At 42.2% G+C, this 15,998-nt stretch overlaps 1 protein-coding gene and 1 non-coding gene across 2 annotated transcripts; both read right to left on the minus strand.

Moving 5' to 3' along the window:
- Positions 1–2,267: 2,267 nt before the first annotated feature.
- trnal-aag lies at positions 2,268–2,349 on the minus strand. Its single transcript has one exon. It is a non-coding gene; the product is annotated as a tRNA-Leu (tRNA).
- A 7,596-nt stretch (positions 2,350–9,945) lies between these two features.
- LOC121843477 (zinc finger protein 135-like) lies at positions 9,946–11,568 on the minus strand. Its single transcript, XM_042313072.1, has one exon. The coding sequence runs from the start codon at positions 11,512–11,514 to the stop codon at positions 10,408–10,410; it is 1,107 nt and encodes a 368-aa protein (XP_042169006.1). The 5' UTR covers positions 11,515–11,568; the 3' UTR covers positions 9,946–10,407.
- Between the last annotated feature and the right edge of the window lie 4,430 nt (positions 11,569–15,998).

Genomic DNA, 15,998 nt, shown 5'->3' on the forward strand with positions numbered 1-15,998 from the left:
GGTATTAGCATGTAGGCTAGCAATAAACATTTCAGAACAACTACTAGTCGAATAAGACACGGGAGAGATGACGACTTTTGGCAAAGAGATTTATTTATAGACTAATACACTTGAAACAAATAGCCAAACCGAAAACTGCAGACATTAGTAGTGAAATCAAAATTACATTAAAAAAATGAAATGAAACGCAGCCTAACGTGATGAGAAATCTCAACGAGCAAGTAAATCGATGAAGAATTGAGTGCTTGCGCGTTTACGCGAAGGGGGATTCTGGCAGGGGGGAGCTATTCGGCACAGCACCTGTTTAACTGAAACATTGGAAATTTGCCAACATACAAATACTACTCCAGTCGTTGGTAGCCTTCTGATTTTAGTAGCTCATTTTCAAAAGTTAAGGCAGTCTCTTTGGACCCCGCAAGGTTGGAGTTTGGGCCCCGCTCTAAAATAAAATCCAATATTTCAGCCAGACAGCCATCTCACAAACCGATCGCTGTCCATCGTGTTGAAATAGTGACGTGTCTAATTGGCTACATGCCTAATTAATCGGTGATAGGGTTTCTGGGTATGTATAGCTTTTCTTTAGCTAATGAATAACGGTTTATTGGTAGGCCTCTATTTGGTCGTCATTTTCTCATGTTAGGCCTAACATTTCACGAAGCTACACATGCTGTCGCAATGCTGCAATTGTTAGACTGCTGCCTGGTGGCAATAATGCCTAATCAGCTACCAATTGATTACATGTTTTAAATAATAATCAACTGTCCTGTAGAGGCTACCTGAACCTGCATGACACGGGCCCTCCTCGTGCTCTCTCTTATGGAACGCCGTTTGGGTGTTTGAAGACCCAAAGACCCAAACGGCGTTCCATACTCTCCCAGCTGTGCGTAAAACCAGTCTATTAATGTTAAATAATACTGTCAGTATGCCCTCAAAACATTAGCTTACTAGGGATTGTTTCATTATTTTGTTATAATTTCATTATCATTATTTCTCTCTAGCTACAGTGCCCTCAGAATGTATTCATACCCCTTGACTTATTCCACATTTTGTTGTGATACAGCCTGAATTCAAAATGGATTATATATATATATAATATATATATTTCTTCATCTACCAATTGGTGCCCTTATTTGCGAGGCATTGGTGAACTTCCCTGGTCTTTGTGGTAGAATCTGTGTTTGAAATTCACTTCTCGACTGAGGGAACATACAGATAATTGTACAGTAATTCTGGGGTACGGAGATGAGGTCGTCATGTTAAACACTATCATTGCACACAGAGTGAGTCCATGCAACTAATTATGTGACTTGTTAATTAAAAAGCACATGTTAACTCCTGAACTTATTTAGGCTTGCCATAACAAATGAGTTGAATACTTATAAACTCAAAACATTTCAGCTTTTCATTTTTTAATTAATTTGTTTTTAAAAAACTTTGAAAGCATGATTCCACTTTGATATTGTGTGGTAGTGTGTGTATGTACTTCAGTAAAAATTAAGTAGTTGTTTGGGGGTATCTGTACTTTACCATTTATATTTTTGTCAACTTTTAATTTTACTTCACTTACATTCCTAAAGACAATAATGTACTTTTTTACTCCATACAATTTCTCTGACACCCAAAAGTACTCGTTACATTATGACAGGAAAATGGTCCAATTCACACACTTATCAAGAGAACATCCCTGGTGATCCGTACTCTGCTCAGGCGGACTCACTTAACACAAACGCTTCATCTGTAAATGATGTCTGAGTGTTGGAGTGTGACCCTGGCAATCCGTCAATAAAAAAATACAATTGTGCCGTCTGGTTTGCTGATTAATAGATTCATTTCAAATGGTTTACCCTTTTTACTTCTGATACTTAAGGACATTTGAGCAATTCCATTTACTTTCGATACTTAAGTACATTTAAAACCAGATACTTTTAGACGTTTACTCAAGTAGTATTTTACTGGGTGTCTTTCACTTTTACTTGAGTCATTTTCTATTTAAGTTATCTTTACTTTTATTCAAGTATGACAATTGAGTACTTTCTCCACCACTGTGTACACCAGTGACAAAAAAAATCTAAAATCTAATCAATTTGAAATTCAGTTATTTTTTTCCCTTTATATAACTAGTCAAGCCAAATTCTTATTTTACAAAAACCCTTGACAAACCCGGACGTCGCTGGATTAATTGTGCGACACTCTATGGGACCCAACCACAGCCTGGTGAACCAGTGCACTGGCCTTAGACCGCTGCGACGCTCGGGAGCCAAAATATCTGGCAGCGGCGGGATTCGAACCCGCGCCTCCGAAGAGACTGGAGCCTTAATCCAGCGCCTTAGACCGCTCGGCCACGCTACCGATACATGTTATTGGGTTAAAGATAATCCATATCCATGAAAACCGGATGTTTCCGTTTTTCTTTTAACCAACTTCGTAGAGGGTGTTTTTATAAGAAGTGTGGTAAAAAAAAACGTACTGAAATGATTTGTTATGATATTGTTTGACAGAATCCTCTTTGCGTTACCCAATGCAGCCAGCAGATGGCGACGTGAGGAGGTCTGCTGTACGGAGAAAGAAGCTCTGGGGCTGAACATTGACTTAAAAGAGAAGGTTATCACAGTGAAAGGAGAGGAATAAGCTTTCAGAATGAAAAAGGAGGAAGAGGAGGCTATCACATTGAAAGAAGAGGAGGATGTTACAGTGAAAGAAGAGAATTAAACTTATAGAGTGAAAGAGGAAGAGGGGATACAGGCTGTCACAGTGGAAGAGGAAGAGGGGATACAGGCTGTCACAGTGAAGAGGAAGAGGGGATACAGGCTGTCACAGTGGAAGAGGAAGAGGGGATACAGGCTGTCACAGTGGAAGAGGAAGGGGGATACAGGCTGTCACAGTGGAAGAGGAAGGGGGATACAGGCTGTCACAGTGGAAGAGGAAGAGGGGATACAGGCTGTCACAGTGGAAGAGGAAGGGGGATACAGGCTGTCACAGTGAGGAAAGGGGAGGAAGAGGGGATACAGGCTGTCACAGTGGAAGAGGAAGGGGGATACAGGCTGTCACAGGAAAGGAAGGGGATACAGGCTGTCACAGTGGAAGAGGAAGAGGGGATACAGGCTGTCACAGTGGAAGAGGAAGGGGGATACAGGCTGTCACAGTGGAAAGAAGGGGATACAGGCTGTCACAGTGGAAGAGGAAGAGGGGATACAGGCTGTCACAGTGGAAAGAGGAAGGGGGAAGGCTGTCACAGTGAAAGAGGAAGGGGATACAGGCTGTCACAGTGGAAGAGGAAGAGGGGATACAGGCTGTCACAGTGGAAGAGGAAGAGGGGATACAGGCTGTCACAGTGAAAGAGGAAGAGGGGATACAGGCTGTCACAGTGGAAGAGGAAGAGGGGATACAGGCTGTCACAGTGAAAGAGGAAGAGGGGATACAGGCTGTCACAGTGAAAGAGGAAGAGGGGATACAGGCTGTCACAGTGAAAGAGGAAGAGGGGATACAGGCTGTCACAGTGAAAGAGGAAGAGGGGATACAGGCTGTCACAGTGAAAAGAGGAAGAGGGGAGGCTGTTTCAGTGGAAGAGGAAGGGGGGAAGGGGGAGAGGCTGTCACAGTGAAAAGAGGAGGTAGAACCTTTCAGAGTGAAAAAGGAGGAAGAGGAGGCTGTTTCAATGTTTCAGTGAAAGAAGAGAAGGTTGAACCCGTTCTGGGAGTGAAAGAGGAGGAGACAGAAGATCTTATTAACACCAGTGAGTATTGTCTAAAAACAACTCAGCAGTTGTTGAACTAGGCTAATGTGTGGTTTTAAAGGGGCATTCTACTTGAAGTTATGCTCTCAAATATATTGTTCAGTACTGGAGGAATTGTTAAAGGGGCAATCTGTGATTGGTACATATATTTTTTTTACTTTTAAATGATTGATACTTTATTGTCCAGTTACATCTAAATGAATTTAGTTTAGTCAGCGGGTAAACATCTTTCCACACTGGGTGCTGTCTCCCAAGCTGGGTTCACTCTCTCAGAGGAAGAGAACGTTTAGCATTTTTCTGGATAGGCCAGAACATGTGACACGTCACTCCCTCTGTAAATGTGGGGTGTGAAACCTGCCAGTTCAGGTCAGCTCCGTTGAGAGAGTGGAAACAGAGAGCTGGCTGATGGGGCATTGTGATACTATAAGGCACGGGAACCTATGAAATTCACAGAGCGCTTCTGTGCACCAATAATATCACCCGGAACCAACAATGTAATTCAAGAAATGGAGTTAAGAAAATATTTACAAAATAAACGTAAAAAATAAAACAAAAAGTTACACAATAAAATTACAACAAGGCTATATACAGGAGGTACCGGTACCGAGTCAATGTGCAGGGTACATGTAGGTGTATTTTTAGTCAATGCCACTCCGACATTGCTCATCCCAATATTTATATATTTCTTAATTCCATCCTTTTACTTTTAGATTTGTGTGTATTGTTGTGAATTGTTAGACACTACTGCACTGTTGGAGCTATAGGAACACAAGCATTTTCTCAACACCGGCAATAACATCTAAATACGTGTACGTGACCAATACAATTTCAAGGAGTGCAAAGTCGAATTTGAGTTTGTGCACATGCGCACTTCACAGAGGAGGCGTTCCCTAAAGGAAAATATGCAAATGGCATCTCACTAACTCTGACTTTGCCAACCTCCTTGTTTGTTCCGCCCAATATGCTTAATTTGCTCCCACCGTAAACGACACAGATTAACTATTTTGGGTTGGTTCTATATACAGTATCTTTGGTTATACCATAGATACAGTACTAGCCAGATAGGAGCTAACGTTGGCTAGCTAGCTAACCAACCAACTAGCTAGCAAATCAACTAGCTAGCAAATCAACTAGCTAGCTATATTTAGCCAAGGAAGTTTAAATAAACAAATAAAGTTAAGCACAAATAAGGTAACGAACGTCATTACCTGTTATATCCAGTTAGCTAGCTAGCCAGTAACAACTCAATGTTGACAATAATTTACATCTGACATTCTTCCACAAAGCACAGCTACCTCACTAAGTAAAGTTCATAGTCAACACCAAACTTTGGGAAACTGACACACTGTTCATTTATAATACCTGCAACGGGAAATGTATTTTTTTTTTATAAATACCCTTAGATATGAATTTAGAATAATTTAGATTAGATCTACAAGGCCATTTTTATTGATCTGTCAGTATTTTCATTTAGAGTTTCCTTTCATGGGTCCTACCAATTATTATTGGATTATTCACCATGGCAACCACTTGTTAATATAAAAAAACGAAATTTATTTCTCAGTTTGGCTTTTGTGGAGATCAGACTGTTTTCATTTAAAAGGGATATCTGTCATCACTCTTTGACCAGAGTGCAGTCTGGTATCCCAGACCTACCAGTCTTAGTCTTTGCTCATCGAAAGTAAGCTACTCCATACAGTCAAACTGGCTCCCCTTACGAAAAAGCACTATAGCATTCCTATAAGAAACAGCGTTTTTTTAAGATTTATTTTAAATTTTTTAAATTTCACCTTTATTTAACCAGGTCGGCCAGTTGAGAACAAGTTCTCATTTACAACTGCGACCTGGCCAAGATAAAGCAAAGCAGTGCACAACAAACAACATAGATGGAATAAACAAGCATACAGTCAATAACACAATATAAGAAAAAAAATAGTCTATATACAGTGTGTGCAAATGGCATGAGGAGGTAAGGCAATAAATAGGCCATAGTAGCGAAGTAATTACAATTTAGCAGATTAACACGAGTGATAGATGAGCAGATGGTGATGTGCAAGTAGAAATACTGGTGTGCAAAAGAGCAGAAAAGTAAATAATAACAATATGGGGATGAGGTAGGTAGATTGGGTGGGCTATTTACAGATGGTCTATGTACAGCTGCAGCGATCGGTTAGCTGCTCAGATAGCTGATGTTTAAAGTTAGTGAGGGAAATATAAGTCTCCAGCTTCAGCGATTATTGCAATTCGTTCCAGTCATTGGCAGCAGAGAACTGAAAGGAAAGCATAGATTATAGATGACCTGGAGCCAGTGGGTCTGGCGACAAATATGTAGCGAGGGCCAGCCGACGAGGCAATACAGGTCGCAGTGGTGGGTGGTATGAGGGGCTTTGGTGACAAAACGGATGGCACTGTGATAGACTGCATCCAGTTTGCTGAGTAGAGTATTCGAAGCTATTTTGTGAATGACATCGCCAAAGTCGAGGATCGGTAGGATAGTCAGTTTAACAAAGGTATGTTTGGCGGCGTGAGTGAAGGAGGCTTTGTTGCGAAATACGAAGCCGATTCTAGATTTAATTTTGGATTGGAGATGTTTAATATGAGTCTGGAAGGAGAGTTTACAGTCTAGCCAGACACCTAGGTGTTTGTAGTTGTCCCTAAATTCTAAGTCAGAGCCGTCCAGAGTAGTGATGTTGGACAGGCGGGCAGGTGTGGGCAGCAAACAGTTGAAGAGCATGCATTTAGTTTTACTATCATTTAAGAGCAGTTGGAGGCCACGGAAGGAGTGTTGTATGGCATTGAAGCTCGTTTTGAGGTTTGTTAACACAGTGTCCAAAGAAGTAGCTGCGGGGGGTGCCGAGCTGTTGGCCGGGGTTGGGGTAGCCAGGAGGAAAGCATGACCAGCCGTAGAGAAATGCTTCTTGAAATTCTCGATTATTGTGGATTTATCGGTGGTGACAGTGTTTCCTAGCCTTGGTGCAGTGAGCATGCGGGGAGGAGGTGCTCTTATTCTCCATGGACTTTACAGTGTCCCAAAACTTTTTGGAGTTAGAGCTGCAGGATGCAAATTTCTTTTATGAAAAAGCTAGCTTTTGTTTTCCTGACTGACTGTGTGTATTGGTTCCTGACTTCCCTGAAAAGTTGCATATCGCTGGGACTATTCAATGCTAGTGCAGTCCGCCACAGGGTGTTTTTGTGCTGGTCGAGGGCAGTCAGGTCTGGAGTGAACCAAGGGCTATATCTGTTCTTAGTTTTTTTTTTTATTGAAAGGGGCATGCTTATTTAAGATGGTGAGGAAATTACTTTTAAAGAACGACCAGGCACCCTTGACTGACAGGATTTGGTCAATATCCTTCCAAGATACCCGGGCCAGGTCGATTAGAAAGGCCTGCTTGCAGAAATGTTTTAGGGAGCGTTTGACAGTGATGAGGGGTGGTTGTTTGACTGCGGACCCATAGAGGATGCAGGCAATGAGGCAGTGATCGCTGAGATCCTGATTGAAAACAGCAGAGGTGTATTTAGAGGGCAAGTTGGTCAGGATAATATCTATCAGGGTGCCCATGTTTACAGATTAAGGGTTGTACCTGGTGGGTTCCTTGATAATTTGTGTGAGATTGAGGGCATCTAGCTTAGATTGTAGGACTGCCAGGGTGTTAATTAAGCATATCCCAGTTCAGGTCACCTAACAGATCGAACGAACTCTGAAGATAGATGGGGGGCAATCAATTCACATATGGTGTCCAGGGCACAGCTGGGAGCTGAGGGGGGGTCTATAACAGGCGGCAACAGTGAGAGACTTATTTCTGAAGAGATTCATTTTTAAAATTAGAAGCTCAAACTGTTTGGGCACAGACCTGGAAAGTATGACAGAATTCTGCAGACTAACTCCGCCCCCTTTGGTAGTTCGATCTTGATGGAAAATATTGTAGCTGTAACTTTGCAGGCTATCTCTGCAGTAGACTGCAACTCCTCCCCCTTTGGCAGATCTATCTTGACGGAAGATGTTATAGTTGGGTATGGAAATCTCTGAATTTTTGGTGGCCTTCCTAAGCCAGGATTCAGACACGGCAAGGACATCAGGGTTGGCGGAGTGTGCTAAAGCAGTGAGTAAAACAAACTTAGGGAGGAGGCTTCTGATGTTAACATGCAAGAAACCAAGGCATTTTCAACAAATGAGAGTGCCTGGGGACACGCAAGGCCTGGGTTAGCCTCCACATCACCCGAGGAACAGAAGAGGAGTAGGATGAGGGTACGGCTAAAGGCTATAAGAACTGGTCGTCTAGTGCGTTGGGGACAGAGAATAAAAGGAGCAGATTTCTGGGCGTGGTAGAATAGATTCAGGGCATAATGTACAGACAGGGGTATGGTGGGGTGCGGGTACAGTGGAGGTAAACCCAGACACCAAGTTTACTGTACGGGCTAGTTATGCTGGGTGAGGTCACCGCATGTGTGGGAGGTGGGACAAAGGAGGTATCTGAGGCATGTTGAGTGGGACTAGGGGCTCCGCAGTAAACTAAAACAATGATAACTATCCTAAACAACAGTGTACAAGGCATATTGAAATTTGAGAGAGACATAAAGCGAGGCATGAAGCAATCACAGGTGTTGATTGGGAGAGCTAGCTAAGACAACAACGGGTAACACGGAACCCAAACCGGCTGTGCGCGTGCACCATCGTACATATATTTTGTCCCCCCTACACCAAATGGGATCACGACACGCAGGTTAAAATATCAAAACAAACTCTGAACCAATGACATTAATTTGGGAACACAAGTTTGCACTTGCTAGCTAATTTGTCCTGGGATATAAACATTGAGTTGTTATTTTACCTGAAATGCACAAGGTCATCTATTCCGACAATTAATCCACACATAAAACGGCCATCCGAATCGTTTCTAGTCACCTCTCCTCCTTCCAGGCTTTTTCATCTTTGAACTTATATGGTGATCCATCTACACTTTTATATTACCACGACGACCGGCAAAACAGTTCATCTTTCAATCACCCACGTGGGTATAACCAATGAGGAGATGGAACGTGGGTACCTGCTTCTATAAACCAATGAGGAGATGGGAGAGGCAGGACTTGCAGCGCGATCTGCATCAGAAATAGAAATGAGTTCTATTTCAGCCCTTGGCGTCGCAGACGCTCGTTGGCGCGAGCGAGCAGTGTGGGTGCAATAATTGAATAACATGGATTTCTACATTTGTTTTGCGGCACTCGCGCACGCGACGTGTCCGGTCTGGTCAGCATGTAAGACAACAACAGGTAAAATGGCGATGAATGGCCAGAGAGGGTCGGTTAACAAACAAATAAACAAAATGGAGTACCGTGATTAATGAACAGCCCAGCAGTCATCAGCTATGTGGCCAAGTGATCATAGGGTCCAGTGAACAGCAATAGATGGAACAGGGAAGCCGCGGGGTAGTCGTTACTACGCTAGCACGCGGGGAGACATGGCGTTTAAGTTAGCAGGCCGGGGTAAGTAGAAATGTTTCCTCCAACATCTGGCAAAGGCCAGTTGAGGGCACAGCGGATGGAGTTACATCGGCAGACCAGTCGATGGATGGTACGGCGGGGCGCCGTGTCGACAAAGGGTCCGGGCCAGATGGTGAAAGAAGTATTGTAGATGTAGTCATTTCGTTTGCTAGTCGGGAGATGCGCCTGGCTTGCGGCTAACTGGTGCTAGCTTCGGAGCAGGGGCGTTAGCCACTATAGCCAATCGGTAGCAGCTAGCTAGCAGCGATGATCCGATGCAAAGGTCCAGAACTTACGGTATGGATCCGGTGGAGTAGTGGATTGTAGCTGTGTTGGGGTAGAGTCATCGGCTGAGTAGCCGAGTGATCACAGAGTAGGCCGGGAGGTGGGCCTGGCTAGCTTCGGGGCTGGGTCACTCTGTGGCAGCTAGCTAGCTGTGATGATCAGGAGTAATGGTCCAGGGTTTACGGCAGGAATACGGTGTTGTAGTGGAGAAAACAGTCCAATACTGGCAGGCTGGCAAGTATTATCCAGGCAAAAAAAAAACGGTTGGTGTCTGTGCAGAAGGTAAAGGCCGCTAACAATGACTAAATAGCTAGTAGCTAATTAGCTGGTTAGCTTCTGATGGGGGTTCTAGCTATAAGGTCTAAAAAATTGCGGATCCGTATGACATTGGGTGAGGCGGGTTGCCGGAAGGTATATTTAATTTAAAAATTGAAAAAATATTGAAAATAAATGTGTATATATATATATATACAAAAAAGACAAAATACAAAAGTAAACGAGAGGACGACAAACCACGTCTGCACTGCTACACCATCTTGGAATTACAAGATTACAAGAATTGTTATTAATTCAAATAAAATGCACATTAGAACATTTTAAAACAAAAGTAGCCATTTTGTTGTATGATTTCATTCATACAATTTTGATTTCATGCGGCATAAACAAAACCACAAATTCTCAGTAAAAAAGAGACAGAACATAGCTTCTTTATTCTCTCATGTACAACGAACCTTGAAAACCACGATGACCCTACCTCTTCAAAGAGTATCTTCAATAAATCTGACCTGAAATTGTCTTTTCCTACTAGCACTGACTTCACTGAGAACTATTTAATGAAGGGAAAACGTACTTACTATGCCTGTGATGTGTGGCTGTCTCACCTAGCTACCTTAAGGTGAATTCAACAATTGTTATTCTCCCTGGATAAGAGTGTGTGAAATGTAATGGGATTTCAGTTCCCTTAATCGGGAAAAGGTCTTTCCACAATGAGAGCAGTGGTAGGGCTTCTCTCCTGTGTGTATCCTCTCATGCTCTTTTAGGTTCCATAACCGGGCAAAACTCTTCCCACACTGGGAACATTGGAAGGACTTTTCCCCTGTGTGTGTTTTCTCATGCTCTTTGAGATGGCATGACCGAATAAAGCTCTTTCCACACTGAGAGCAGTGGTAAGGCTTATCTCCAGAGTGAATTATCTTATGTAAATTCAGGTTCCCTAACTGGGTAAAACGCTTTCCACATTGGGAGCATTGGAAAGGCCTTTCTCCTCTGTGTGTAGAGTGAATTCTCTCATGTATTTTCACACCCCATAACTCAGGAAAACTCTTTCCACACTGAGAGCAATGGAAGGTCTTCCTTCCTTCTTTGTGTATTCCTTGGTGCCTAATTAGGGTCCTTAACCGGGTAAAACTCTTTCCACACTGGGAACATTGGAAAGGCTTTTCTCCTGTGTGCGTCCTCTCATGTGATTTCAGGTGTGCCAACAGGGTAAAACTATTTCCACACTGGGAGCATTGAAAAGGCTTTTCTCCTGTGTGTGTCCTCTCATGCCTTTTGAGGGCCTGTGATCGTGAAAAACTCATTACACAATAGGAGCATTGGTAAGGCTTCTCTCCAGAGTGAATTCTTTCATGCATTTTCAGGCTGTCTAACCGGCTAAAACTCTTTCCACACTGGGAACATTGGAAAGGCTTTTCTCCTGTGTGTGTCCTCTCGTGCTCTTTTAGGTTGTGTAACTTGGTAAATTTCCTTCCACAGTGGGAGCAGCAGTGTCGTCCTGCTGGTTTGGCAGTCTCTAGGTCTGGTTCCCCTGAAGGACTCTTCCCTAAGTCTGGTTCGCCTGAAGGACTCTTCCCTAAGTCTGGTTCCCCTGAAGGACTCTTCCCCAAGTCTGGTTCCCTTGAAGGTCTCCTCCCTGGGTCTGGTTCCCCTGAAGGACTCTTGTCAGAGGGAGAGTCTGGTCTCTCTCCTGTCAAAGACAGAGTATTTGTTAAACAGAGACCTGAATGAAACCGCCACATGATAAAAAGTTTTCAGAACATTTCCATAATAAAAAATTAAATAACATTTATGAGCAGGTTGAAAGAGACAGTTGTATGGATGCATATACATCCTTCTTTGTGTACACTTGACAGTTGAATACACTTCATGTGCTAGTCATGTTGATAGTCATGATGCTAGTCATGATGCTAGTCATGTTGATAGTCATGTGCTAGTCATGTTGCTAGTCATGTTGCTAGTCATGTTGATAGTCATGTTGCTAGTCATGTCGAAAGTCATGTTGTTTGTCATGTTGCTAGTCATGTTGACAGTCATGTTGCAGGTCATGTGCTAGTCATGTTGATAGTCATGTTGCAAGTCATGTTGATAGTCATGATGCTAGTCATGTTGATAGTCATGTTGATAGTCATGTTGATAGTCATGTCATGTTGCTAGTCATGTCATGTTGCTAGTCATGTTTGTCAAGTCATGTTGCTAGTCATGTTGCTAGTCATGTTGCTAGTCATGTTGTTTGTCATGATGCTAGTCATGTTGCTAGTCATGTTGATAGTCATGTTGCTAGTCATGTGCTAGTCATGTTGCTAGTCATGTTGATAGTCATAGTCATGTTGATAGTCATGTTGATAGTCATGTTGTTAGTCATGTTGCTAGTCATGTTGCTAGTCATGTTGATTGTCATGATGCTAGTCATGTTTGTCATATTGCTAGTCATGTTGTTTGTCATGTTGATAGTCATGTTGCTAGTCATGTTGCTAGTCATGTTGATAGTCATGTGCTAGTCGTGTTGCTAGTCATGTTGTTTGTCATGTTGCTAGTCATGTTGATAGTCATGATGCTAGTCATGTCGAAAGTCATGTTGCTAGTCATGTCGAAAGTCATGTTGCTAGTCATGTTGCTAGTCATGTTGTTTGTCATGATGCTAGTCATGTTGATAGTCATGATGCTAGTCATGTCGAAAGTAATGATGCTAGTCATGTTGTTTGTCATGTTGCTAGTCATGTTGCTAGTCATGTTGCTAGTCATGTTGATGCTAGTCATGTTGCTAGTCATGTTGCTAGTCATGTTGCTAGTCATGTTGATAGTCATGTGCTAGTTGTGTTGCTAGTCATGTTGCTAGTCATGTTGCTAGTCATGTTGATAGTCATGATGCTAGTCATGTCGAAAGTCATGTTGCTAGTCATGTCGAAAGTCATGTTGTTTGTCATGTTGCTAGTCATGTTGACAGTCATGTTGAAGGTCATGTGCTAGTCATGTTGATAGTCATGTTGATAGTCATGTTGCTAGTCATGTTGCTAGTCATGTTGTTTGTCATGATGCTAGTCATGTTGCTAGTCATGTTGATAGTCATGTTGCTAGTCATGTTGCTAGTCATGTTGCTAGTCATGTTGATAGTCATGTTGCTAGTCATGTTGCTAGTCATGTTGCTAGTCATGTTGCTAGTCATGTTGCTAGTCATGTTGTTAGTCATGTTGTTTGTCATGTTGCTCATCATGTTGAGAGTCAGGTTGCTAGTCATGTTGATAGTCATGTTGCTAGTCATGTTGCTAGTCATGTTGCTAGTCATGTTTGTCATGTTGCTAGTCATGTTGCTAGTCATGTTGATAGTCATGTTGCTAGTCATGTTGATAGTCATGTGCTAGTCGTGTTGCTAGTCATGTTGTTTGTCATGATGCTAGTCATGTCGAAAGTCATATTGCTAGTCTTGTCGAAAGTCATGTTGTTTGTCATGTTGCTAGTCATGTTGACAGTCATGTTGCAGGTCATGTGCTAGTCATGTTGATAGTCATGTTGCTAGTCATGTTGATAGTCATGTTGCTTGTCATGTTGCTAGTCATGTTGCTTGTCATGATGCTAGTCATGTTGCTAGTCATGTTGCTAGTCATGTTGCTAGTCATGTTGCTAGTCATGTTGCTCATCATGTTGAGAGTCAGGTTGCTAGTCATGTGATAGTCATGTTGCTAGTCATGTTGCTAGTCATGTTGTTTGTCATGTTGCTAGTCATGATGCTAGTCATGTTGTTTGTCATATTGCTAGTCATGTTGTTTGTCATGTTGATAGTCATGTTGCTAGTCATGTTGATAGTCATGATGCTAGTCACGTGCTAGTCACGTGCTAGTCATGTTGCTAGTCATGTTGATAGTCATGTGCTAGTTGTGTTGCTAGTCGTGTTGTTTGTCATGATGCTAGTCATGTTGATAGTCATGATGCTAGTCATGTTGCTAGTCATGTTGCTAGTCATGTTGTCTAGTCATGTTGATAGTCATGTTTATAGTCATGTTGCTAGTCATGTTGCTAGTCATGTTGTTTGTCATGATGCTAGTCATGATGCTAGTCATGTTGCTAGTCATGTTGCTAGTCATGATGCTAGTCATGTTACTAGTCATGTTGCTCATCATGTTGCTAGTCATGTGATAGTCATGTTGATAGTCATGTTGATAGTCATGTTGCTAGTCATGTTGCTAGTCATGTTGCTAGTCATGTTGTTTGTCATGTTGCTAGTCATGTTGCTAGTCATGTTGTTTGTCATGTTGCTAGTCATGTTGCTAGTCATGTTGATAGTCATGTTGATAGTCATGATGCTTGTCATGTTGCTAGTCATGTTGATATTCATGTTACTAGTCATGTTGCTCGTCATGTTGATAGTCATGATGCTAGTCATGATGCTAGTCATGTTGTTTGTCATGTTGATAGTCATGTTGATTGTCATGTTGCTAGTCATGTTGTTTGTCATGATGCTAGTCATGTTGCTAGTCATGTTGCTAGTCATGTTGCTAGTCATGTTGCTAGTCATGTTGCTAATCATGTTGTTTGTCATGTTGCTCATCATGTTGCTAGTCATGTTGCTTGTCATGTTGCTAGTCATGATGCTAGTCATGTTGATAGTCATGTTGCTAGTCATGTTGATATTCATGTGCTATTCATGTTGATAGTCATGTTGATAGAGCGAAGACAAGTGGAGTTACCAGGGTTTAAAACATGTGTTTTTTCACAGGTCAGTACAGGTGCATCAAAGCTGGGACCGAGAGACTGGAAAAACAGCTTCCATCTCAAGGCCATCATCATCATCACCGATAGTATCGGGTCAAAACACCAAACGGTTTGGAACAGGCCAGGGACGATAGTATCGTGGCAAAACACCAAACGGTTTGGAACAGGCCAGGGACGATAGTATCGGGTCAAAACACCAAACGGTTTGGAACAGGCCAGGGACGATAGTATCGGGTCAAAACACCAAACGGTTTGGAACAGGCCTGGGACGATAGTATCGTGGCAAAACACCAAACGGTTTGGAACAGGCCAGGGACGATAGTATTGTGGCAAAACACCAAACGGTTTGGAACAGGCCAGGGACGATAGTATCGTGGCAAAACACCAAACGGTTTGGAACAGGCCAGGGACGATAGTATCGTGGCAAAACACCAAACGGTTTGGAACAGGCCAGGGACGATAGTATCGGGTCAAAACACCAAACGGTTTGGAACAGGCCAGGGACGATAGTATCGTGGCAAAACACCAAACGGTTTGGAACAGGCCAGGGACGATAGTATCGGGTCAAAACACCAAACGGTTTGGAACAGGCCAGGGACGATAGTATCGGGTCAAAACACCAAACGGTTTGGAACAGGCCAGGGACGATAGTATCGTGGCAAAACACCAAACGGATGTAACATTTTTTTTTTTTAGGAAAACAGCCCTAATGATGGCTATAGCACACAATATTTTACAAAGAGCAGGTTTTTTAAAGGACCGAAGAGTTTAGTCAGCTTCGTGTTTTAATTTTTGCCATGGAAAAAAAATATTGCGATAAGCCCTAGTTTGGAAGCACTAAATCACAGCAGAGTTACCATGGGATTCAAAGCTGAACATGTCATTACTCATTATTACCTCACAGTGACAAACTGATACCTTTTCCTTTTTTGTCAAAAACAACTTTAGGAGGAGCGCCTTTGATTTGACGGCCTGTACATGCAACCAGAAAAATAAAAATAATATATAGAAATACATTAAAATGTTGTTATATATATATATATATATATATTAAAATATATGTAAAATATACAGTATCATTCAAGGGTTTTTATTTATACAATTTTCTACATTGTAGAAAAATAGTGAAGACGTCAAATCTATGAAATAACATATATGGAATCATGTAGTAACCCCCCCCCCGCAAAAAAAATGTTAAACAAATCAAAATATATTTCATATTTGAGATTCAAAGTAGCCACCCTTTGCCTTGACAGCTTTGCACACTCTTGGCATTCTCTCAACCAACTTCATGAGGTAGTCACCTGGAATGCATTTCAATTAAATGGTGTGCCTTGTTAAAAGTTCATTTGTGGAATTTCTTTCCTTCTTAATGTTTGAGCCAATCAGTTGTGTTGTAACAAGGTAGGGGGGGTACACAGAAGAGCCCTATTGGGTAAAAGACCAAGTCCATATTATGGCAATAATTGCTCAAATAAGCAAAGGGAAACAACATCATTACTTTACGACATGAAGG

Source organism: Oncorhynchus tshawytscha, unplaced genomic scaffold (assembly GCF_018296145.1).
Source record: "Oncorhynchus tshawytscha isolate Ot180627B unplaced genomic scaffold, Otsh_v2.0 Un_contig_12590_pilon_pilon, whole genome shotgun sequence".
In the NCBI taxonomy this organism is placed as follows: domain Eukaryota; kingdom Metazoa; phylum Chordata; class Actinopteri; order Salmoniformes; family Salmonidae; genus Oncorhynchus; species Oncorhynchus tshawytscha.